The sequence below is a fragment of the Doryrhamphus excisus genome, linkage group LG13, assembly GCF_037039965.1.
Source record: "Doryrhamphus excisus strain RoL-2023G ecotype Guam linkage group LG13, RoL_Dexc_Guam_v1.1, whole genome shotgun sequence".
Classification (NCBI taxonomy): Eukaryota; Metazoa; Chordata; class Actinopteri; order Syngnathiformes; family Syngnathidae; genus Doryrhamphus; species Doryrhamphus excisus.
Window position 1 is genome coordinate 6560772 of NC_136369.1, and position 26817 is coordinate 6587588.

At 37.8% G+C, this 26817-nt stretch overlaps 2 protein-coding genes across 2 annotated transcripts in view; one reads left to right on the forward strand and one right to left on the reverse strand.

Moving 5' to 3' along the window:
• The window catches only part of LOC131139379 (protein diaphanous homolog 3-like), a 90577-nt gene extending 82927 nt beyond the window's left edge, over positions 1 to 7650 (reverse strand). The window contains exons 1-5 of the mRNA XM_078795569.1: positions 7477 to 7650; positions 6997 to 7141; positions 3600 to 3632; positions 2005 to 2187; positions 969 to 1073 (exon numbers count right to left, since the gene is read on the reverse strand). Coding sequence (XP_078651695.1) covers positions 969 to 1073; positions 2005 to 2187; positions 3600 to 3632; positions 6997 to 7141; positions 7477 to 7496 — 486 coding nt within the window. The 5' untranslated portion in view covers positions 7497 to 7650. The remainder of the gene's footprint in view (positions 1 to 968; positions 1074 to 2004; positions 2188 to 3599; positions 3633 to 6996; positions 7142 to 7476) is intronic.
• Positions 7651 to 8667: 1017 nt separating this feature from the next.
• Positions 8668 to 23063, forward strand: tdrd3 (tudor domain containing 3). The gene is made up of 13 exons (XM_058089656.2): positions 8668 to 8853; positions 9571 to 9655; positions 10969 to 11034; positions 12077 to 12234; positions 14016 to 14157; positions 14269 to 14340; positions 14917 to 15060; positions 15516 to 15656; positions 16106 to 16277; positions 18267 to 18392; positions 19300 to 20198; positions 21100 to 21225; positions 22042 to 23063. Exons 1-13 carry the CDS (start codon positions 8816 to 8818, stop codon positions 22156 to 22158), a joined length of 2286 nt encoding a protein of 761 aa, XP_057945639.2. The 5' UTR covers positions 8668 to 8815; the 3' UTR covers positions 22159 to 23063.
• The last annotated feature ends 3754 nt before the right edge of the window (positions 23064 to 26817 follow it).

Genomic DNA, 26817 nt, shown 5'->3' on the forward strand with positions numbered 1-26817 from the left:
TTTGTGCCTTCATTTATATTTGCATCTGCTTGCTGACTACTAGCACTCGTGTAGCCCGGCTACTGGCACAAAGAGGTTTATTGCTGAGAAGTTGCTCACTCTCTTCTTTGTTAATTTCATGTAGAGCCAATGTGCTCAGAAACATGCAAGAGTTAACCCTCTTGTCATCCGGCCAGTGTCTGCACAGAAAGACTAAAAGATGGCACATACACTTATACGTCAATTTATCGAGGGCTTGTAATTTCCAACCTAGCTTTTTATTTTTTTCATCATTCTATAAATCAATATATCCATTATCGTGACAGGCCTATTTAGCTGTAATTTTATGTCTACAATGTGCATCAAGTCAAGCAAAAAAGGAGCCACAGGCTGCCAATGGCCCCTTAGCTGCACTTTGGATACCAACTGAGCTTTTGAAATGCGCTGCATTATCTCATGCTTTAAGCCAGATTTACAGAACAGAACAATTAAAATGTAAATTATCCGTGTTTATGTGAGCCTGAGCTTGCCAGCATCCAATCATGAATGATGGCAATTAAACAGCAAAGAGGGGTGTTATTGCAACTGGAACTAATCAATATATGGCAATAGTCAGTAGATCAGAAATGGGAGGAAAAGGCAAAGGCATTCAAGAAGGTGGGCTGTCGACGTTCTGAACGAGTCGTATATATGTTCTACAAGCCGATCAATCACAGGCTTTATGGTCAGTGTCACCACAGGTCAAGGATTTGTTGGAAGTGTACATCATACTAGGCGCAGAGCCTACAGGTTGTGTTACAATCCTGCGTCACATTGGAGGCTGGCTGAACAAGGAAACTGAACCCGGCAAAATGCATACCTGAAAGCAGCAAAGCATATTTAAGGGTGAAAATGCGTGCCATATATGAAAAATGCGTACATGTTGGCAGGTGTGCATGTTCAGTAAATATGAGCAAAACCAGGTCAACAAAATGTGTTTTAAAACATACCGTTTTTGAAGCAGTACAAACATACTGCATGACCATTTCTCTCTTTGTATTCAAGTCCTTGTCTCTCAAAGGCGTCTTTTTTTCTTCATTCAAGTTCATGTCCTCCTGAAATCCCAATGAAAAAAAAACCTTATACACTCCCTGAATATACTTTTGTTATATTTAATTAATACAACTGGGCTTTGCAGAGAATAACAGTTGTAAGATAAAAGTAGTGAGCTCAAGTAATTTGTATCTCACATGCATCAAAATGCAGATAGTATGTATAAATTCAGGATGCTTACTATATAGTGATAATTGTGCGAGTATAAGCAGCACTGAATAATTTGAATGTTACAGTAATTGCTCACAAGGAAAAATGCCTATTAAATCCATCTGCAGGTTGTTTACATTTCAACAGAGAACGGTGCATCGGTCAACAAAGCTCGCATTAAACATTAAAAAACTGTGGGATTTCGAATTAATAGTTACAGTATTGTAATACAATAATATTTACTGTCATAATGATTAATTTCTATGTACTTCAATGTGTTTTAAAATACAATTACATTGCGTTAAATGTTTTATGACCATTGCCTTGTGTTTTAGGTATTTTCATTAGTACATTACACAAAAGGAATGGTGCATTGAGGCAAATAATAATCCCTTCTGAATGTTTCTGAATACCCACAAAACACTTAAAGTTTAAAATCAGTATCATAAATAAACAAATCTTATTTGGAGCTGATAATGAAATTTGATGTAATCATTGTTGTAGTTGCACATCCAATCGTTTACCAAAAAAGATTTCAACTACTTATTATAGATAAAAATACATTTCTATCTGCGATTAAAAGTGATTAATTGAGAGTTCACCGTGGACCAAAAATGTGATTAATTGCAATCACATATTTTAATCGATTGACAGCCCTAATACATACACAACAATCTGTGTTTGGAATTTTTTTTGAATCAGGTTTTCAATATCAGTGAAATTCAAATACAATCTTTTGACAGAAACATAACAGGCATAAGAAAAACAGAATTACTTGCATACCATCATCTTTTCAAAAAGTGCCAAGATTTCCTTTTCTGAAGTGATCTTTGATGAAAGTTCCACATACTCGTGGGCGTTGGATGATGGAAACACAGACCAATCACTGTTACTGTGTTTGGAATGGGATATGGGTGGCCGCTCCTTCTTACTCCCCGGGATCCGGATACTTGCAAATCTGTCCAGCTACATAAAAATAAAGACAGAAAAAACACAAATACAGCAGAACATTGGTTAGCCAATATGACATGTGATAATATGATAATGTGGCATATGCAAACCAGATTTGTCCAAAGTGCAGCCCGCACTAAGGTTACTTTTACCTTCACTGAAGATGCGATTCTTGATGTCACTGTTCCCATAGACACGATATGGCAGCGTGATCAACACAATCACCACCTTCGCGTTTTGCCATAGGTTATTTCTTGACGTGAATAGTGTTTCTCACTTCAATAACCCAAAATGGAGCCAAAAAAAGTTGCAACTGACAGCATTTTGATAAAGCAGGTGAGAGACCTTCAAAACCGAAAGTGGTGACTGTGTTGATCTCGTTGCCAGGTGTCCTTTTACATCTTAAATGCACTAATATTCATTTGTCATTTATATGCATTTAGAATTGTTTTAAGTATGTAAAATTGTAATTGTAAAGCTATACAACATGAAGACATCACAGAGTAGCCGACTTCCAGCTTTCAAGGTTCCGCTGTACAAAGTACGATGAAGAGAGTGTTAGTTTAGAAATATGAAAGGTAATGGTAATCAGTCAACAATACAAAGAAAAAGGTTTGGCACCCCAGATTATTTTCAGGATTTTCCTTCATAAATCACCGGTTGTTGGGAGCAGCAAGTTCAGTTAAATATACCATATAGCAGACGAACACAGTGATAAATGAGAAGTGGAATGGCATTTATAGGATTTACAGAAAGTGTGCAATAATTATTTAAACAAAAGAAGGCAGGTGCATAAATTTGGGCACCCTTGTTTTATTGATTTGAATACCTTTAATGCTAATTAGTGGAACATTAATTCATTTTCTACCGCTTAGCCACACGAGGGTCGCGGGGGTGCTGGAGCCTATCCCAGCTGTCTTCGGGCAAGAGGCGGGGATTATTGAAACATTTGTTTGATAAACTCATTGACCCCTGTCCTTCATGCACAGGTGAAGCCGATCATGTGAAAGGATATTTAAGGTGGCCAATTGCAAGTTGTATCTTCTCTGAAGAGTAGCAACCTGGTAGCCTCTAAACAAATGTCAAATGACCTGAAAGCAAATATTGTCATCACTTCCAAATGTGCAAACCTCATTACCTGCAACTTTGGCATAGTTTAACACAAGAATACAACAGGTCAGAAAAGTGGAATAAGTATAATAGGTCCCATTCACTAAATTTCTGATTCCAACAATCAGTGATTTATAAAAGGAAAACCTTAAATTATCTGGGGTGCCCAAACTTTCATACCACTGTACATGTGTGAGAAAAAGCATACATTTGGTTAGAAAGGACAGAAAAAAATACATAAATGCAATGTAGAATTTTAGTCCTGTTAGTTGTCAGTCAATACAATGGAAGAATTACTTTTATTTTTCATATCTTACCATATCATCAGTGAGATGTCTAAACGGTAGGTGCTACATGTGAGGGACAGACAAAAGCAAAAAGGAAGGTTGATCACTGCATCAAATACCGGTACTAAAAATATAGGACAAGATCAAATCAGTTTTGGTTGACGTACGGGCTCTATATTTCATAGCTGAAATTGACTCAACTCAAAGCCAAACACAAAGTATCCACAGTCCATCTATTATGACTAAATTTCACTTTAGAGCGTTTGTATAGGAATAAACTGTAAAGAGCAACACACATGAAAGAAATATAATACAAGTGAATAGGTGTGTTTCCTCCACATATCACCTTAAGTTTATGACATTTCTTTGTATGTCTCTCAATGATTTTCAAATCTACTAATTTTTCAGCCACATTACAGCCCATCACAGTAACATAACTGTTCATATCAATATTTAAGGTAATTTGCTTTTTCCAGATGTTATAAATCATGTTTCTTTAGTTGCTCACTGAATTTGTCTGTTCCTGCTTTTGCTCTTACCCTTGGATTGAATTGGCTTTTTAATTGTAAAGTTAATAAACAAATTAATTGGAGCAAGTATTTGTGTCTTGCTGTGTAAAATTAATTAATCTTTGCAACATTCAGCTCACGGTTAAAAACATATCTGAAACAAATGAGAACATGGGAGCAAAGCAAGACAAAACCAATTCATTCATTCAATCATTTGTTATTGACCCCAGAAGGCAAATAAATCCCTCTTAAACAAATCTGAACATCACATTAACATATATTTTTATAGGAATTTTACTTAGCAAAAAGCATAAATGATACTGAGTGGGAAACTGGATTTCCAGAGATAACATGACATTTGTGGTATTGTACTGCCACCTACTGAAATGATGTGGAGATGGGGGAAAACACTACTAGTTGATACAAACAGCTACCCTGAACTTGAAGTGCAGTGAAATTACAAATCGCACAAAGCCACATGGACCTTTTTGTTCCTGGAACAATCATTACAGCCTTTCATGGAAAAGGAGTAGTTTGTAACCCAGTTAGATGACAAAACCTAAATAAAAGCCAAGTTATTCAAAAAGCAATACAGTGGAACCTTGAACATAATTAATCCGTTCCTGAAGGTCTGACTTTCAACCATTTCAAGCATACAAAAATGTTGGTCTTGTTTTTGTAGTTTTACAATTGCAGTTTTACATGCAGAAAACAATTCAAAATACATACAGTATAAACGATGAATGAAACAAATAAATTAGCATTAAAGAAACATAATTGAAGATGTGATTCTTGACATGACTGTTCCCAAAGTCATAGTGTGGCAGCTTTTCAGGGCACCCAAAGCACAACGAAGTAAACCCCGTTATTCATTCACCCTTCAGGCACACGCTTGTGGTGGAAATTTACATCTGTAACCACAACTGCCCAGGGGGGCAATTTGTGCTTACGGCCTCTCTGACCACCACTAAACATTCATTCACATCCATACACCAGTGTGTAGGTGTGTGACGTGTCTTGCATGGGGACACAATGGCAGTGACTGGGAACCGCCAACCTGCTCTACCACCCGAGCCACTGCCGATTTCTTGAATTCAATGTTTCTCGTCTCATTAACCCAAAATGGAGCCCAAGAAAGTTGGAAGTGACAGAATTTTGATTAAGAAGGTGACAAACACGATTGAAATAAAGTAAAAAAAAAAACTCATGGCAAAACACAGAGGTGGTGTCCGTTTGGGTCTCTGTCTGACGGTCATCGTTGTCAACAAGTCTTCAATCAAGGAAAAAGTGATCCTCAAGATTCATTTATGCCTTTCATTCAACATTTACAGTATATGAATTGAACTGTTTTCTGCATGTAGCTATAATTGTAAAACTTTTTTAAAAGTCCTATGTGCTAACATTTTCGGCTGTACGCAAGGGGTTCATTGAATTTATATTATTTCTTGAAAACAATGATTTCCGTTTGGCCTCCGCTTATTTCAGCGGCTATTGTTCTATAAGATTGTTTACATTTTAATATAACTTTGCACACATATTTGGCTTTTGTCTAAACTCGCTTTATGGAAAAAAATATGGAGATATACTGTATATTGTATGTATCAATATTCAACCTAATATATATTAGGATATAAGGTTTGGTCGATATCGGCCGGTCCTAAGCTCTGCTATTTGCAGGTGATGTGGTGCTGATGACCTCTTCGGGCTGTGACCTTCAGCATCTACTAGGACCATTTGCATCTGAGTGTGAAGCTTCTGGGATGAGACTCAGCACATCCAAATCAGAGGCCATGGTTCTCTGTCGGAAAAGGGTGGGGTGTCCTCCCAGTGGAGCTGGAGGAGTTGCCCGGGGAGTAGCCACTCTGGGCTTACATACTTAGACTGTTGCCCCCGCAACACGGACCCGGATAAGCGGAGGAGAATTGAATGTAATGGTAAAACTGATTCAATTAGCGTATGTTTCAGTTTGAGTCAAACTTTCTGGAATGGATTAATGATGATGATGCTGAAGTTCCACTGTGCAATAAAAGCCTTAGGAACAAATTTGTGACCTCTCTAACTTATCCATTGAAGAATACTTTTTTTTTTTTTTTTAAAAAGGGCATGCATAAGCAGAACTGGAAGCATTCTAGGAAGTGCATGGATTACAGTAAATGCTAAAACCCTGTGCTAATTTTAACCTTTTGATTTCCTCCAGGCAAAACAAACTAAAATGCATGCCAAGAGGGCTATTGACAAAGCAACATTGTAAGCAAGTGAGACTTCTATGACATATTATTTCCTATAGCGCACCCTTTGCACAATAGGACTTGGTTTTAAAAGACACCACTAGTCTTCACCACCACAAATTAACATTAATGTAATTGTGTTGTCGTCTTAATTTTTACCTTAATGTAGTGGTTCTCAATTATTTTCTGTCCTCACTTGCCCTCCCATTTAAAATACTATTGAGAAACAGATATGCATGTTTTTTTTCATCAGTACTGTACAGACTGAACTCAAAACCGAAACCATGCAACACAATGGAGAGCAGTGAAGCATACAAACACATTCAGGAGTCAAAGTGCATGCTGAGTATGCCAAATGCTTAAGTGTTGGCAGGTCTGCACTAATAGTGAATGTTCTCCCTGCCCCTGCCTCTCACCCCCACCACCCCCATCCAAACCCCAGTTCAACATTAGGATCCACGCCCCACTATTTGGATTGTATATGAGAAGCACTGCCTTTAAGACACAAAATGCATTGCAGTCATTCTTTTAAGTCAAAATATGGCCACGTTGCAACAGTAATAGTACACACACATTGAAAGCTGTGTTGCCATGTTTGTACACCTGTCGAATGCTAAAATTTAACTGTATTTGTTTAGGTCGGAGAAAAATACAACTAGGACAAGACTGTCATGTCATTTCAAAACTTACAAATTTTGCCTTCCGTTCTCCTTCTTCGGAGCAATGTGTGCCGAGATGGGAGGAGGATGCCTTCTTCTTATGAGATTTGCCGTCTCGTCCCGACATGGCTTCAACCCTCTGTCTGGAAGTGTCCATGTTGATGGCCTGTGGATATCTAAACGACGTGACAACCTCTTAGTGATGGCCTCGCAATAAATGTAAAGTAAAAAAAACACTTTCGTCAAATTCATCAAGCATTATCATTTACAATGTCGCTTGGGCTTCACCAAAATACACAGAGATCGAATATATACATATTACTGCATAACAGATCGGTTCGGTAACCAGAAAGTAATACAAGTATTATTATTAATTTTAGGTCAGCTTCTGGTATACACAAAACTGTCAGGTCAACTGTCGGCTAGCAGGTTTGATATACAGTCATTCACTGGTGGCTTTACGCTAATCCAATTTGTGGACTGTCACGTAATACATTAAGTTTCCACTAACCTGGGGAAGGCGTTAGACATGCCGTCTCTCCTGCGAATGAGAATTTTCTGCGCAATAATTAGGTCAAAAGTAATGTTAGAATTACTCTTCCGATCATTTGCAAAACACGAGCTTTGCAACCGTAGCAATATTTTTTTGACAGACCCGCGCAATGACGGTATAAAATTCGACCGTTTGAGCTGACCAATAGCACGATTTGAATAAGGGAGGTGGGACCATCGTCGAAACAACCCCGCCTAGTGCTGGTAAAAACTTGCATTTGATTGGCTGAGTGATCCTGACAATCAACAAATATTAAACTAAGCCGCTTGTTTTGATCACTTGTGTGCACCGGAGGTGCGGTGGTTTAGGTGAATCCATGGTACCTTCATCACGTTTGGTGCTTGTTTAGTAGAGATAGAATTTACATTAAAACTGTATATGTTCATTGTTTATTTAATTGTATCGATTACTTTAATATACAGACTTTCACGATAACATATATGCTTATATAGCACACATAATTCAAGGAGAAAAAATGATAATGCCTATTGTTTAATAAAACATGGTGAAATAACATATAATGAGTTGAGTGAATGTTGTACCTAGGGGCTAACGTAAGCCAAAAATGTCCACCCTTCATTGTCCACCAACAATGACTCAGTGGACATGGTTTATGACAGGTAGGACATAGACAGATGCCACATACTGAAGATATTTAATTCCTTCTTTCTAAATGTGACTGAATTAGTATATGCGTACTGACGTGTGTGTATTAATTGTTGTTATTAATGTTTGTTCGTGTTATTTTGAAGGCAGCAGCCTGGCCAGTGGAACTACGTACAGATACTGCCATCTCGTGGTTGACATTATAATTGTACTTTATGCTGTATTTACTTTCGCATTTCCTTTCAGAAAAGGTTAATCAAAATTATGCATAATTGGTATAGTTGTAAAAAAGGCATTAATTATCGCAATATAGTACCATAGTATTATTTAAAAAAATATGCATTATATTTATATATTAAAAATTATACTTTAAATATTACATTTTTAATGTAGCACCTTATTTTTCCGGCGATATAGATACTCAAAAAACATTACTGATAACAATTATGCCAGTTAATATCTATCCGAGATGTGATGTAAGAAAACCTTTGTAAATTAAAATTGGTCACTGTTTTGGTTTCTTTCGCACGCCATACTGTCCCCTAACAGTGACGTATGTGACGTCACTGAAATACGACGTTAGCGGGTATTATCGTGTTAGCCCAAGGATATGTTGAAAAGAAACTAGTGCGTTTTGTTGTTCGCTTCTTAGAACATATTTGGAGTAACATCCACTACTGTTTGGACGAAAATGTCCACTTTAGCGGAGTCCCTGGCCAAAGAGGGCTGGTAAGTTGCATGATTGCTAACATTGCTGCATAAATAACTATGGTGTCGAATTGTTTTTGGCGAACGTTTGAAATTTCATGCGTTTGGAAAAACACCAGACTTTTCTTACTCTACAGCAAAATGTTAATGATATGCATGTTCACTTTTACGACAAAGAGCAACACATCGTTTTAGTTAGCTAGAAACACAGCAAGACAGTACTAACAGGCTAACAAATGTACCTCCCTCAAAATTAAATAGGTAGTGTAAGGGACGCACTAAGACGCCATAAAAACTATTAATCTAAGTACAATTCCTATGTTGCAGTGGTAAGTACTGTTGTACTCGAGTTGTGCCGTGTATGGTTGAGTAGTGTTGTTTTTTTCAGCTTTACTCATTGTCGTCGCCAAGCTGTAGGAACAATAACTTCACCTGTAGTTGCTCATATGGATTCAGAATTTGCTTATATGAAAGGCATAATAAAACTCTGCATTTTGCTTACTGTAGCAAAATCAAGTCTTGTATCATTCATTGAATTAGGACAGGAAGGTCAGATTGCACCAAAATGCTACAAAACACACCAGAACATAAAGTACGGGTGCCTTGTTTGTGTTTTTACTGAAGTTTTACTTTCACCGTAGTGATCGATAATTGATGGCTGACTATGATGTTATTGTAGTTTGCCTTGTTTTTGACTAATTTATTGTTGTCTCTGCTTTTTAAAATGCATTTATGCAGGTACCTCAGTGATGAAGGCATTGCTGAATTGAAAGGATCTGCTGAGAAAATTACACATCATGATGTTATTCGAATTGCACTCAACGTGAGTTCAGTATTACAAATATTTTCTCCTATAAACTGTTGCTGGAATCAATTTAATTTGATGATGTGTAATTATGTGCATTTAGTGTTCTATGTGTGTAATTTCCCTGGCCCTTTCAATAAAAGCTATTTCATTTAAAGTTATTCTAACTGCAACATTAAACACAGTAACACGAGGTTTAAAAGGGAACGTCACTTTTTTTATTTTATTTTGCCCATCATTCACAATCCTTAGCTTGGTTTAATATACGTTTTTTGAGGGGGGTTGTAAGGGCTTTAGCGTCAAATTAGGAATTTCCCATGATGCGTGTTGCTAGCTAGCTTATATTAACTTGTTGCCTTGCGCTAAAATGCACAGATAAGAGAAATACTAGTATCTTGCCATATTTTGATGATATTAGAGATTACCGGAGCGTCTTTCTGAGCATCATTGATTTCACAGACCCATTGAACGGAACTCACGCCACTTCTGTCAATAATGAAAATAATGTTGCTTTGTTGCTCTTACAATTTCCATGTCACACCTTCTTGCCCCCAAGTAAAGAATTGTTGATATTACACAAGTCTCCCTGCATGTACCACTCCTCAAAATCACTGGAGTTTGGTTTTATGGCTCAAAAGGGAGTGACTATTGAGCATTACTTTCCAGAAATATGTACCATTAGGATGGCCTATAAAAGACAGACACAAATGTCATCATTCATTCAATGTTTCACAATGCCATGACTAAGAGTGGTTAATATACAGGTCAGCTATGCCAATGGAACACTGTTGGTGTTTTTTCAAAGGTTTTTTTATAAGGACTTGAGTGTCAAAATAGGTGCGTCCGAATGACGTGCGTTGTGATCTAGCTCATATGAACTAGTTTTCTCATGTTATAATGCAGAGAAAAGGGAAAGAAGTATGTGTTCATGTTTCATTTAATGATTGTGAATGATGGGCAAAAAAAAAAAATTACCAATGCAAATGTACTGTAGCGTTGTTGGCGTTTTTGGAGTATTTTCAAGAAGGCTTTATAGGCAGAATAGTTGCATCCTATCACATGCATTCTTAGCTGTCCCTTTTTAGTTGCTTTTATATCTTTAGAATGTACAGAAAAGAGACTTGTGCTCAAGTCTCACAACCATTGTGGATGATGGGCAAAATTCCAACAAAGTGAAGTTTTCCTTTCATGATGCCAGCATGAAGCAGATATTTTTCTTTTAAGATTGTACAATGATGGGAAAACATTCAGGAAAACTGCTACCTCATTTTTAATTATCGGTGGTGTCATTGTTTTTGGTTACTTTCAGTTAAGCAACATTTGTTTTGCAGACTGATCTCAGACCAATCGGAAGGAAAATCCTTCCTCCCGATATCAATAGTGGACGAGTTGAGAAGGTGAGTTGCACAGCAATTCTTCCAGCCACTTTTCAAACCTGAACTAATGATAATGATAGGTTATAGCAGGGGTAGGGAACTTCTTGCTTGGGAGACGGATGTGGCTCTTTTGATGACTGCATCTGGCTCTTAGACAATTCTTAACACAATTAAAATATTTTTTGGTGACATTTTAAAGTAAAACATTAAACTAATGTTCCAAATACAAAACTTTCTTATGCATTATTATCCATCCATTTTCTACCACAATGTGGGTAGCCAGAGCCAATGCCAGCTGTCCTTCCGATTTTCTTCGGGTAAACTTGCCTTTTTTTAATCAAATAGTCATCTAGCTAAGTTTGCAGAACCCTGTCTTTTGACAAAGAGGATGATGAAAAGAAAGATATAAACCATGCAGCACCAGAAGTCGCATTAATGGTATAAAATATTTTCTTTATTATTGGTTATCTTCAGTATAACAATGTTATTAAAAAAGAAGCACTTTAGAGACTTATTGTATTCTACAATTATTGGTCTTGCATAAAAATGTCAATCTTAAAAACATAAGGCTCTCAGGGAAATCATTTTTTAAATATGTAGCCTTCGCGGCTCTCTCAGTCAAGGTTCTCGAACCCTGAGTGACGGGTTTATGGGAAAGGTCAGTGTTGTGAACAGCCACCAGTTTAACTGAAATGCAGTTTATCTACATGTCACTAGATGGCCCTAAAACACCGCCAAACTAAACAGGCAGCCCCCAGTCTTTTCATAAGAGAGACAGAAAATCTAGTTTGAAAATGTTACTCGTTTTTTCTCCCACTTTATTCTCATCTCTAGTTTTGTATGAATTAATTTGCATGAATTGCATTTACACAATGTTGGTTTGTTTGATAATGGTCTGTTTATTTTGCATTTGGAGAGTAAATAGGCTATGGAATGTTAAGTGACATTCTGTTTTCATGAAGAATGGGAATATAGGAAAAATATTACAATTACTGTTTAAAACAAATTCCTGTTAATGTTGCTGCAATTGTTTTGTTTCTCTCACATCTGTCCATATGGCCAGCTGGAGGGCCCATGTGTTCTCCAGCTGCAGAAGATGAGGAACATCTCAGTGCCAAAAGACAGTGAGTCCCAAGGAGGGCCACGAATGTTACGCCTGCAAATGACAGATGGCCATACCACCTGTGCTGGATTGGAGTTTAAACAACTGACCAAAATCAGGTGCTTGAGTCACAGCTTGTTGGATTTTGAAATATGCTATTTTATCGCACATCGGTTTGTCCAGGATACAATTCTATCTTTGTCAGAAAAAAGACAATAAGCTCCATACATGCATCATCTCAATTATCCGGTTTATTGTTCATTCATAGGCAAATCTGCAGTTATGCCCACAGTTGTTCTTTGTCAACACTTTCACTCCACCACATGCTTCATTTTTTTATCTGCGGTTCCCACGTGGTGGCTGCTGATCTACCAATTCCCAGCCTTAATTGTATTTCTGGCCAAGCAACTGTGGCCTTAGCGACTGCTGTCATTGTGACGGCAATGGGTGTACAGATGGAGTGGCCGGAGTGAGGATCTTGACTTCCTGCTATTCCAGAAGAACAGATCCCCTATTTATGAGCTGAAGTCCCAATTCTGCCAAATGATCAGTGAACACCAAGTCACATTGATCATCATGTATACAATGGAAGTATTAATGGATAAATAAAATAGATTGTGCTTTACTTATACATACGCTACTATCATGCAAACAGAATTATTGCCAGTGGTTTGGGGTTTAATCCTTAATTGTTGCTTTAGCATCAAGTATCAGAAGTTGAAAATCCATGTCAGTCCCTCCCTAATGAGTGAGGCAGGGGCCTCATCAGGACTAATGAGATAGAGGGGATTTTAATTGACCACAAGGAAAGGTGAGTTTGGGTTATTTATAGTCCATTCCTGCCCTGCCATGCATCCACTCTCCCTGAGCCATGCCATGTACAGTATAAAGTGATATTTGAAAGGCAAGAAGGGCATCGGGCCTTGGTAAATGCTCTACTTTTAAGGTTGTTTGTTTTGTATAGCACAGTTAAGACATTTTTACAGGTCACAATTTATAATGCATCTAGCAGAGCTCATAGTGTTCTGGGAAGTCTCCCATCTGTCGAGACCTACAGCAACATCAGAGAGCTGCTCTCAAATTGATATCAGCAGTATGTTCACAAGGAAATGGTCTTCTAGCTTTTTCCCGTCATTTCAATAGGAATGACAAGTCAAACGTTTCAAAAACATGACGCTCACCCGACATGCCAACAGATGCGACAACATCCCACAGAGTGCTTTTGACTTCAAATACCGATCATGAGAGCCCTTGGATTTTGTAATAACTAGGTCGTCAGTGACAGCCATGGATCGCTTTATTCTATACCACAGTTGACAGTGCTTTCATTATCCTGCACCTTTTTGCTTTCGATTAGATTGGCATTTTGAGAATAAAAACGGCAGAATTCATTGAATTTGCATAAAATAAATGGCCTTATTGCAAAAAACATCTTAGAACCACAAGTTCTTACGATCTTTCAAAGCATGTATGACTCAGTTACAAAAGACAAAAAGACGCCATATAAAAGAAAAATAGTTTTGTTGTACCGGACTGTAATTTTGGGGACGTGTTAATAGGCCCGTATGTTTCCAACTTTTCAGACTTACAGTATGTCTGTTTAAAATTGTGTACTCTTGGCGTACTACATGATGTGGAGTTGCCATATTATGCTGTTGGTGTTTGTGTTCATATTATGATGTTATCCCTGGTTTCATTTTCATTCCGCTCGTAAACCTTGTGAATGGTCAGGTACAAGAACTTCACAAGATTTGCAAGACATCTTGTACCTCATCGTTCTCATGTCACAGCTTTGTGAGGTTCATGTACTGTATGTATGATACCCCATTATATATTTGGGTTGAAAACAGATTTATGAACTGCTGTTGTATACGAACATCTCAACATTTTTCCCTTTCAGCATCAATACTCCTCCCGGAACAAAAATTAAGCTCCTTGGCACAGTCATAGTAAAAAATGGGTTTTTGCTGCTTGATGACACAAAAATCTCTGTTCTTGGTGGAGAGGTTGAACATATGGTGGAGAAATGGGAGCTGCAACGGGTGAGAGTGAATTTTTTTATATACTTTAAATAATACTTTGCCTTGTCACAGCCTGTGTGTATTTTTGTTTCCTTAGATTGAAAGACCATTAACGTTTTATTCTACCTGTAGAGTCTGGTCAAACACAGTAGAAACAACATTGGAACAGAAGGTGGCCCACCTCCTTTTGTGCCATTTGGTCAGGTGAGATTCATCCTTGCAATAATAATTAAGAATGCAAACGGTTATTTTTTTTTTTTAACATTTATACAAGTTACAATAGAATACATCACATAATTCAAATTACGGTTCCACATGTCCAAAAGGGGTAGGAAGAAGCACATCTTATTAATCCTACCCCTCATCTGTTGCAGTACATTTATTCATTGCCTGTATACCATTTTTTTAATACATAAAGTGATATAATATAAATAATACCTTTATGCATTATTTTAGATGTTTGAAAATTTACTACATCATGATTTAATAATCATCAAAAGACTACACTTTTCCATATTTTAATGAAACCATGATGTAATTCAAAACATGCACTTTCTCACTGCAGCAAAGTCAAACTGTATGCCTTAACGTTATTGGCACAGGTACAGGAAATAGGTTTGATTTTGTTAAAAAAAATAAAATTAAATAAAAAAACTTTCAGTGCTTTGGTTGTTGGCTGTACAATAACTTAATATCAATACAACCAAATTTAGCAGCAAACTATAAAGCAGCAATGCTTCATAGCTCTTAAAGTCACATTGTTCTTGCGTCTTTTTGCAGAAGTGTGCGAGGAAAGATGAAACCGACAGTGATCAACTCGACCAGAGGAAAACTCTTCAGAATGTCATCAAAATCCCTGATGAGAATGACGAGTTTGCAAAGCAGCGATCAGCAGCTATTGCTGAAGTGGCCAAGACCAAAGAAGTACGTAAAACCCAGATTTTTATGCTGGCTTCATTAGAACATTAAAACAGTTTGTTGTGTTTATTCATCCATCCATCCATTATCTATGCCGCTTATCCTCACTACGGTCGCAAGTATGCTGGAGCCCATCCCAGCTGTGTTTTGGGCGAGAGCTGGGGTACACCCTGGACTGGTCGCCAGCCAATCACAGGGCACATATAGACAAACAACCATTCACACTAGCATTCATTCCTATGGACAATTTGGAGTCACCAATTAACATAACATGCGTGTTTTGGGATGTAGGAGGAAACCAGAGTACCCGGAGGAAAACCACGTCTTATTGAAATACATCAATTTTATTTTACTTTTAAAATATGTTACTTTTGCAGCGACCGTAATCTTCAATGTAATTTCAAAAGTTAATATTGCAAAACATCCAAAGGCACGCACGTTCACATTTTTTTCCTTGCTAGGGTCCCCGCAAATTTGGTGGAGGAGAAAATGCAGGAAGTAATTTATCCTCCAGTTCTTCTCGGAGCCGTGACCAGCATAGAAAGCGAGAAGACCAGGTTGAAAGATATGAAAACAGACAAGATGCCAACTATCGAGAACTGGTGAGCTGGCTTGATTTTTACTCAACATCTGAAAATTACGACTCTTTGACTTACACCAATCATGTCATGTTGTTGACTGTTTTTGATGCTGTTATTTTATGGCAAATGGTATTTTAACACATGCTTTGTAACTTTGGGAATGGGAATATCAGGAAGCTGCTGGGTGTGAAGTTTACACCCAAGATTGACTTCTCCCATCCAATTCTGTTGAAAGCAAGTATTTTATACTGTGCACCAGATGCTAATTATCAGGTCATGCCATTGTGTGAACGTGTACCCTTGTAGTAATGTTCTGCTTCTCTGGGTTCTATGTGAAATGCATCCAACAACAAATGCTGGATCTCCTGTTAGGCTCTGATGCACCAGTCTTGAGGGATATCTGTATGATGGAACATGTACCTTATTCAGAAAATATTGATGTTACTTTTGTCGCTATGTGCACTGCACAGGTGGATGAGCGTGCGCTAAGAAACATCATGGAGATGGGCTTTAACAAGGAGGCAGCCCGACAAGCCTTAATGGATAATAACAACAATCTTGAGGTTGCACTCAACACCCTTCTGACAGGCTCCTGTGACAGCAAAGCTCAACCTGCGGTTGCAGACAAGCCTCAGCCCAGAGGTGTGTACTGGACAAACATGAGCTGCATTATTCAAGATTACAATAAATGGTCATTGAGAAGAAATGTGGTTATATACAGTAAATTCAAGTTTATTTAATCACAAAAGAGTTTCAAAGGGCTTTACAAGCTATTTACAAGCACCTATGACTAGCGTGCAGGAGCTGGAAGACTGTGTTGGAGTAGGGCTAGCTAAAGGAATAAATCTGTTATGTCTGAAAAGGCTGACCGTGGGGTTAATGCTAACCGGGAGAGCAGGTTGGCTACAACCTACATTATCCAGTGTGCCCGGCACATCTAACTTTAGCTGGTGTACTCGGAACGTCTCTCAAGGAGAAATGTACAATTGGTGCACAAAGCCATACTTATATCGAGTCGGTCATCTAGTTTTTAAGAAACTAAAAAAAAAAAACTCCAGTGACACTGCTGGCCAGGAAGTGACGCAACACAGTAACCAAATTGAAACATACATATATATATATATATATATATATATATACATATATATATATATATACAGTATCTCACAAAAGTGAGTACAGTCTTTCATTTAGTTCCATCTTCTCGCTAAATGTTGAAGGCCATGGTTCGCAAGTGGCACTGGTATTTAGCTGCTAAATGCTGCTTTTGCAGTCATGATAGCATTTGTTGTTCCATGCGGTGATATCATCAATCCATTTGCACCTTGGTCTACCTATTTTTTAGATTTTTAGACTTAGACTTCCTTTATTGTCATTGCACAAAAACACAGCAGTGAAATTGCCTATGACATGTTGTCTGAGTTTGAAATAGGCTGTGTCTCCAAATAACACAACAGTGCACCCACCCTTTATTATATTTTCTCAAGGAAATGTTTGCTCAGCAGACACACTGTAACAGACTCCAGTTGAGTTCCATTTGATGTACTTAAAGGGGAATTGCACTATTTTTTTAATTTTGCCCATCATTCACAAGCCTTATGTGTAACATGAACACATACTAGTTCTGTCTCTTTTCCGTGCATTCTAGCGTGAGAAAACGAGTTTATGCGAGCTAGTTGACGCTAAAGCCCTCACAAAAAAAACAAACAAAAAAAGCCAACAGTGTTCGATTTACATACCTGACATGTTATTCACAGACAGAAGAGTGGATACCTAGCTCTCAAAGCATGTTTTTTTACCTGAGGACTGTAGCACTCAGCCATGAGTGAGAGCAGACATTGTGTTGTCGCTGCTGCTGTTGTTGACGGAACTAGCATAAATATGTGTATCAATGCGCAGAGAAAAGAAGTTTGAGTAGTGTACGTGGTCTAGGCAGTTCAAGCAGAAGCTGTACTAATTCTGCACTTGATAAAACTTGGTTAAGATTTTGTCAAATCTGCATAAGTCTTAAGAACAAAATATTCCTGTCATCTTTTATTCACTTCCTAAATCATCATGGGAGCTGTAGTTCTTTTAACCATAAATTTTAAGATGCAGGGTGCAAAGTGTGTGAAAAAAGTCTCGACCTATTATCCAGAGTTTACAGCAATACAATTAGACAGCACAAGTATCTATATGCATTGCATTCATGCATATGCATTGAATGACACACACAATATTTCTGTCCCATAGTGGGGGGCATGAAGAAAATCGCTGAGTTTAAGTAACAGTTGCAGAACACTGACATGATACCTGGTGGCCCTTTTTAACTTAGCTAGCAGGAGCAGGGGTGAGTAAGTAAACATCAGTAAACAAATTACAAGCACCCGTGAGTCCCACTTCATTAAAACAACTCAAGTTTTGAACAACTTCTTCATGACTTGCACATCTCTATTAGTCATACTTTTAACATTGTTTTGTATCCCTTTTGGTGTTATAACTACTTGAAGCCTCACTGCCTTCAACAAATGTGTACTATTTTATGATGGTTTAATCTTGAATCTTGAATGATTGTATTGTAACTTCCATTACTTAGAAATATATAGGTATGTCACTCATGGATATATGATGTTTTTTGGGGGGTGCCTACAGGCAGAGCAAAGGGAAGAGGTCGGCCTAGAAATGATGGTGATGAGGAGGGTGCTGGAGGAAGGCCCTCTGGACCAAGCACTCTTTTTGACTTCCTTGAATCCAAGATGGGAGTTTTTTCCATTGATGGTGGGTAAAATCGTCTCAGCCCCCCAGTCACAAATGTCTGAAGATCTGCTAACACAAAGATTATTAAAGGGGACCTGTTGTGCTAATTTTGGCCCTTTGTATTGAGTATTGACTTCTATAGAGCAGCTGCACACGATAATCCACACGGAAATCTTTCCAGATCTAGATCAGTGGTTCCCAAACTTTTTACAGTCACGTACCGCTTTAGACATTTGACCTGAAGCCATGTATCCCCAATCCTACACACTTGAAAAAAACAGAAACCTTATGATGTTAATGAACTTGAAATATTGAATATAATTCAATGGTTCATTCATTTTATAGTAGGCCTGTCAAAAATAACGCATTAACAGCGGTAATCAATTTAGTTAATTAATTACGTTAATTTTTTTGCATAATTAATGCATGCGCACCAGAACAAGTGTGCATCTTCAAACAGCTAAAATAATGCATAAAGCTATAAATAAGAAATTACCTACAAATGTCATCCAATACTTCTCTACAATAGAGGAGAAATATGATCTCAAGAATTAACTAAACTTGAAACACTTATATGCTAGGACAACGTTAAAAAGCCGTAGCATTTCAGTATGTGGAATTAGGGGTGGAATTAGGGTTGTGAAACTACGGAATGGATTGAGTAAGGACCTCAAACAATGCACAACAATGAGCGAATTCAAAAAACAGTACAAGCAGTTGTTTGCTAAATACACGGATGAAGGGTCTTGAACCAGTCATGATGATATACAATATAATCATGATATACGTACATACAGAATTTGAATACACAGAATACAGTTTTATTAAAACTCTCTCTAACATAAATATAGCCGTATTTTTTTTACATCAATGTGCTACATGATTTACAAGTTTGAGCTTTTATTATTTGCTCCATTATATGTTTCAGAACCAAAAAGCCAAACGTCCCAGCCACATGATGATAAAGCATATTTTCATGGGTCAGACTACTACTCCAAAGATGCAGCTAACACCAGGGTCTCATCACATAATGATCATCGACAAAAGAAGAATGACAGACCCCCCCGATTCCACAGGGACACAGACTTTCCCAAACCTGGCCAGGAGACGTTGAACTGCACGACCTCCCAAACTTCATCAGTCCAGCACTGGAAGGGTCAGGATAAGTCGTCCCGTGGAACGTTGGACCGACTGAATGACAGGAGAGAGACAGATGACAAGCATATTTTTGCTCCATCCTTCACAACCTCGTTCACTCACTCAAAGGAACCTCAACAGCAGACAGAGTCAGTTGGATTGCTTTACCAGCGATCAAGAAATTGTGATGGGGGCAACATGGCTGCACCATCTGTCAGGAGAGGTACAAAGGACAATGCACCCTCATCTAAACTCGCCAATCCTTCAGAAAATGACATGAACCCTAACCCCAACTCAGACAACTTCAGAAGAAAGGGGAAGGCTGAGCGACCAAACTACTTTGACCATCAAATGGATAGTGTACTGCCAAACTCAAAGGGAGGAAGCTTAGGAACATTCTGTGAAGTGGAAATGTCACAGCATCGTCAATTCTTGACAGGCGGCCTGTCTAATTACCAAAATGGAGATACAGTACCCAAAAGAACTGGTCCAATTAAGCCAACAAATAAATCTAGTCCTGCCAACAGGGAGCATCCTCCTAAGAGAAACGCTCATAATAATCCAGGAGCCAAAGTAAAGTCTTGGCAAGGTAAAGGTCAAGGTCCTCGAGGGACAGAGAAAAGTAATAATGTTGATCAGGCTTGGAAACCTGGAGATCGGTGCCTTGCTTTATACTGGGAGGACAGCAAGGTATGTATTAGCTCTGTTTTATATCCTCAGAAATAAATGTACAGTAGATATCGATTGTGTTGAGCATGAAATTCACTTAATTCCTTATCACTGCATCCTCATTTCTATGCCGTCCTCCAGACACACATTTAGTAAAATGCGGTGGGAGGACACCTTATTAGCAGAGGCTACAAAGCTCATAGCTTCATTGCCATGAAGCAATTCATTGCCACTGATTTGTAAATGTACAACTGATCTCCTGATTCACTCACAACACAAAAAACTGTAATCCTTTTTGATAGACAGTGGTCGGTTGTTTGTCAAAAATGTGTAATTTTGTCTCAGTTTGTATACATTCTGCAGTTAGTGTACAACATGGTGCGCTTGTTGTTGGGTTATTAATACACCGTGTGAGTCCATCTGTGTTCTTTATGTATTTTTAATGACAAAACGTCCTTGTTAGCATCCAGTATAGTGGGGTTGCATTTTTTAATTTTTTTTAAAGGAAAACAATCTCAGGAGCGATCCTGTGTGGATAAGACCAAACATTTAAGTTTACTTTTACCTTCACTGAAGATGTGACTGTTCGCAAAGACACAATGTGGCAACAAGATCAACAAAACCACCTTTGTGTATTTTGTTATTATAGGTATTTTTTGTAACTTTCTTTGGCCCCATTGCATCCACTTGCGTGGGGTGAGGTAAGAAACACTATTGAATTTAAGAAATAACTGATGGCAACATGCCACCACGTTTTGGTTAGGAGTCCTTCTGCCACATGGAACAGATTAATGACACTAACGAAGGTTCCACTTTAATAATGACTGCCTTTTATTTATATATATATATATATATATATTTAGATTGACATACAGTAATTTGCTTTGTTCTAACATGTTGAAATGTTTTTTTCTTTGCAAAGTTCTACCATGCCAGAATAGATGCCGTGCATCCATCAGGCTCTACAGCTGTGGTCGTGTTTAGTGATTATGGGAACTGTGAAGAGGTCCACCTCCATAACATCAAGCCTGTTACTGCTGACATCTTGGTAAGGAGAAAAACACTCATTAACGAATGTAGGAAGAAAGAAATTAAATTCCAAACAAAATAATGTCAGCACCTCAGTAATGTGTAGATGGGAAAAACTGTTGACTAGGGTTGGGCATCGTTTGAATTAGAGCGATTCCGATTCCTTGTTTCGATTCTGATTCTTTTCAGAGGTAGGTTCACAAAAGTTTGCCTAGCTTAAATGAAGGCACGAACCGAAGTTCTTGAATGAAATGTCTGAATGTCTCCACGATTTAAAAAAAGAAGTCTCTTTACATAGGCGTTCACAAATGATTTTTAATTTAGTTGTTTATGTGTTGGAGAGTGTCTTATGATGCAGAATAGACAAAGTGTAACTTAGTTCGCTGCTTCAATGTTTGCATAAGATCGGGGGTGGGGGAGCTTCTGTACATCTTGAAGCTGGAGGTGTTTGATCCTGTGAGTAATGCACCCTCCTTCATATGATCATATGATTGTGTGAATGAATTGAATGAATTTCAGCCAAATTTTACAGCGCCATTGCACTCTGTCCATGGTTTAAATGGATCAACACAACTGCTTCCTGCTGCTTCTTTTTCTTCTTTTTGGTGTTCACCGGCTCCTCTTTGTTGGTGTTATGCAGCCATTTTTGTCGCTCGGCCTGCTGGTCGATAACCAAACGTAGGGATCAACATTTTTAAAAATGAACAATTCTGGGGGAATCTGAATGTTAGTCCTATTTGCCATCAGAGCCCAATGCCCAACCCTACTCATGATACAAATGACATTTAATCCAACAGCCCTCAGTAACATCCCAACTCTGTTAAATGTACAACAGGAAGAAAATGATGGTTACTATGACAGTTCACTAGAGTTTCGCCGTGGAGGAGATGGGCAGCCAAGGCGCACAAGACCTACACAACAGTACTACCAACCACCCAGAGCTCGAGATTGATGTCATGGAAATGAAATTACAGAGTTCGCCCACCACAGTCATATTGTTCTCTCTGTAAATGTTACTGTTATAAATGACAGTCACAGTCAACTGTTTGAACTTTTCATAGTCACATTTGTCCAGTCACTGGACATTTTTCTATCATCTGCTCTTGAATTATTGCGTACAACACTCTTTAAAACAGTCAAAAACATTTTCATACAGTTCCTACACAAATAAATTTACAAGATTGGAAACTCAAGTGTGGAAAAACATTCATGTTTCCAAGACAGTTACCACTGTTCTGTTTACTAAAAGGTATGATTATGAATGACTTTAAAAAAAAAAAAGACATGTTTGTACAAAGTGGGCGACGCATGCTGTATACAGTATATGGTGCCATACATAATAGCATCCATATTCAGAATAATGAAAACAAACCATTAATTCCATAATTTATTTACAGTACATGATACACCGGCTGCAACAATAATTATTTTCTTAGTCTGTTAATCTGAAGCTTGTTTCGATTGAGTAATCAGCTATAAACGACATAAAGCAAACACAAAGAGTTAGCAGTTGGGTCTGTAATATAAGAGACAAAAATGGTCATCACTGTTCTAAAGTTAAAGCTTATGTGTGAATATCTTGTTTTGCCTAAAAGACAAAGGTAATAGGTCTGCTTTCATGGATGACTAAGGAAATGAAAAAAAACATTTGACAGGATATTTTGACTTAAAAAAAAAAAAAAGATTAAGCAAATACCGACATAGTTGATTAATCATTGATTCATCGAGTAATTCTTGCAGCTTTCATCACATATATATTTTATGGAAAAGTATTTATGGAAGAAATATAGAATCTTCCAATGTCATTTCCGTGGGAACCCTGTTTATAGCATAGGAATCGGCTATATTGTACATTTTCAAACACCCTATTCATCTCTGTTAGATGCCAATGGAAGGAAAATAATGCATTTTTTAAATTAGTTTCAACAGTTGTCCATCAGCTCATCTGTATGCTTTTTATTTTTATCTGCTCATTTTGTAATCTTGAGTGCTTCCTAAACTCTAAAATGTCAACACGTTTGTGACATACAGAACTCATCAAAGGGCTTAACGTTCAAAAATAAGAACAAAACTGACACTGAGCACTTGATTTTGTTAAGCGCATTGACTGAATGTGAAGATTTCTTAAACTGAAGTATTCTAATAAAGCCTCTTATTGTATGTTGCAAATTTGTCGCAATTTGAATTACCTGAATGAAATAAAGCTTTAAAAAAGCTTTAAAATAAAAAAAAAAAACACCGGGCCTCAGCTATTTGTCCCACTACTCATCTGTAGCAAGTGGCACCAATTCATTTGTCTTGTTCTTTGAAGCAAATCCCACAGCGTAAGACAATCTCTTCCCGTGTAATGGAGATGGTTGCACTGCAGAGATATCATTTTGCACATTACAAAAGGGAGTGTTCTCCAAGCATTGCACGCATGCCACTGTCTTGGCCTGTTACGGACTTGCCCTGTGTGAGGGACAAGTTTTACACATCCAGAAGTAATCAGCATCTTGGTTCCAATTTCACTCGCACCTGAAGCAGAAGACAAATGGACAATGCACAGAGTTCAGTGGAGGTTACTGCACTGTTATGTATCACAGGCCCAATGGATTTGCTTTATTTTCCAACAGAAGCGCCAAGTGAACATAGATTAATAATTAATAGCTGGTAATATGGAAACCCATCTGAGAGGAACTGAAAGTGAAGCTCTTGAAAGCATTTGGGGGACTGATGATGGCACATGGTCCAGATATTCATCGGGTACAGATTTTCAATCAAACCAGTAGTATATAGTGTAAACATTTTAATGTTGTTTTATTTTTGTTTTACTACAATGCAAGAGCAAATTAAGCATTAGACCTGTGGTGTCATTGTGTTGGACTCTTTGGGTGTCACATGTTCATACACATGCTAAATCTGTTTTACGCAGCATTAGTTTATTTATAACTTTCATAGTAACATAGCTCTATGGCACCTGTTGGAAAGGTGCCCATGAGCAAGCACCCATAGTCGCATCACTGGCACATTTGCTACATTTATCAACCTTTGGGTTTGTGTGTGAGTTGGATAATACACATTTTACTATTTGTTCATATAAAAGCCTAAAATAGCCAACATGTGCTATTTATTATTTAATGACATGGCATGAAACTAAACCACTGGAAGTAAAGACCAGTGATGAAAACTGTCAGATTACATCCTGGTTTTTTATCATGTTGTCATGTCCTCAATTGCCCAGCATTCCGGAATAAATCATAGGCCCGATATTGGATTAAAATAAAAATCTTTACTTTGAAGTACTGGGACACATCTGTTCCCATGCACCCAAGGAGAGAATCAAACCCAAGTCTTCCCAATCTGCTGTGTGGCCTAACCACTCGTCTATCGTGTAGCTCAGGGGTGGGCAAATATTTTGACTTGTGGGCCGCACTGAGTTAACAAAATTCTCCGGGGGGCCAGAACATATATTTAACATATATTTATATAAATAAATATTTATATATTTAAATATATATATAATATAATATATATTTTTTATATATTTATTTTATATAAATAAAATATATATATATATATATTAAATATTTAAATATATCATTACATATTTAAATAAAAATGTATTAACACACACACTATTTTATGCTTATAATTTTCCTTTAATTATTAATCTAATTTTATCTGTAAAAGTGTTATACTATCAGCTGTATGTTCTCATGTTCTTTTTTTCCGGAGCACTTTAATCATCAGACCACATCAAACTATGTCATTTAATTTAACAGTTTTGTTGGGGTTTTTTTTACTAAATAAGACATCCGACTAGCAAGTCATGTTGCTAGTTTGTATGAATATATTAAAAATTTAAATACGGTCGAGTAGTTAGCACGCAGACCTCACAGCTAGGAGACCAGGGTTCAATTCCACCCTCGACCATCTCTGTGTGGAGTTTGCATGTTCTCCCCATGCATGCGTGGGTTTTCCTCCCACATTCCAAAAACATGCTAGGTTAATTGGCGACTCCAAATTGTCCATAGGTATGAATGTGAGTGTGAATGGTTGTTTGTCTATATGTGCCCTGTGATTGCCTGGCAACCAGTTCAGGGTGTACCCCGCCTCTTGCTCGAAGACAGCTGGGATAGGCTCCAGCACCCCCTTGGCATTTGTGAGGATAAGCGGTAGAAAATGAATGAAAGTTGAAAGACTTGGAAAGGAACTGGCGGGCCGGATTCAAACGCTTGGTGGGCCGCATGTGGCCCCCGGGCCGTAGTTTGCCCACCCCTGGTGTAGCTGAACAGGAGCAGTAATAAACAAATTAATATTTTCAGAGAGTGCATGACCTGAACCCAGTGGTGATATTGTTCCAAACTATTTATTATAAATAATAGGATTTAAAAAAAAACATTTCTATGACTGAATATATAGGTTTTATGGTTACTGTGTTTTTTGCATCAATCTTTGTGCTGCAACTTGATAACCTTCACAGCTCCAGAGGAATGCTTTGTTGGAGGAACACATCTCCTTTCCCACATTAACATCCTTTGCTTGTTTCCCACCTGCCTGCCTCTCATATGCCCATTCATAGCTGATGGCCATTATCTTTCGGCTTACCTGACCCCTCATTCTCCACCCCCCACCCCTGCATGGTACCTTTGTGGCTGTGATACCTGAACCTTGTGATCCCGATACATGTGTCTTTTCTTACATCATTTCTACATCAGCCTGAACAACGCAAACCTTTCTCCCTTCTGTAGAAAGAATAAAAACAAAACCAGAAAGGAGCTTGAATCAAAGTGCCGCGGAAGTATTTTTTTAGTAGCTTATATAGAACTTGCTGGATTTGTATGACCTTCAAAATGAATAACAAAGTCAAAGCTGGATGTGATTTTCCACTCCACGTATCATTTGCATTTAAGCATTTCATGCTATGTCATTTGTTACATGTCTTGATCTATTGGAAATAAATCCCAACCATCTAGATGCCCACATGCTCGTAAGATGCAAACAAGTGACTTCATCTGAATGCTTTGCTGGCATCTCTTGGTAAAATCGATTTGAATTGCAAAATGTCCCTCATATTGTCAGCATTGTAACAGATGGAATGTTGGTGCAAACAAATAAGTATTTGCATACAAGCAACCTTGTGAATGTGGATGCCGTAGCTTACTGCATTTGAACTTGGTTTTAAACGATTTTGTAAGCAATGGGCGTAAAGAACAATTTTAAGGTGGAAATGATTGTTTTATTCTTTTACTGGTTGTTTCATGCTGAACAAAGAACCATTGTACCATTAAAAATAGCACTCATTGCCTGGAAGCTGAAAGAAACTCCTCCTTTTTGGTACCCGGTGTCTAAACTGCTGTGTTTTTTTGTCAAAAGAATGGAAATGAGTCCATCTTTGGTCATCACAAACAGTGTGCTCACAGGGAATTTGAGGTTACAAGAGTGTGACAGTCCTCACAAGGATTGTCTTTTTATAGCAACTGAAGAACTCGGGAAAACATTTGTAGAGCACATGTTGAGAATTGATGCATGTGTATGCATCATACAAACTATGATTTGGAGACCAATAAAAATATTACATTTTCACATCCTGATAATACCAGTTTAATTAGCTAACTGATGCAGCAAC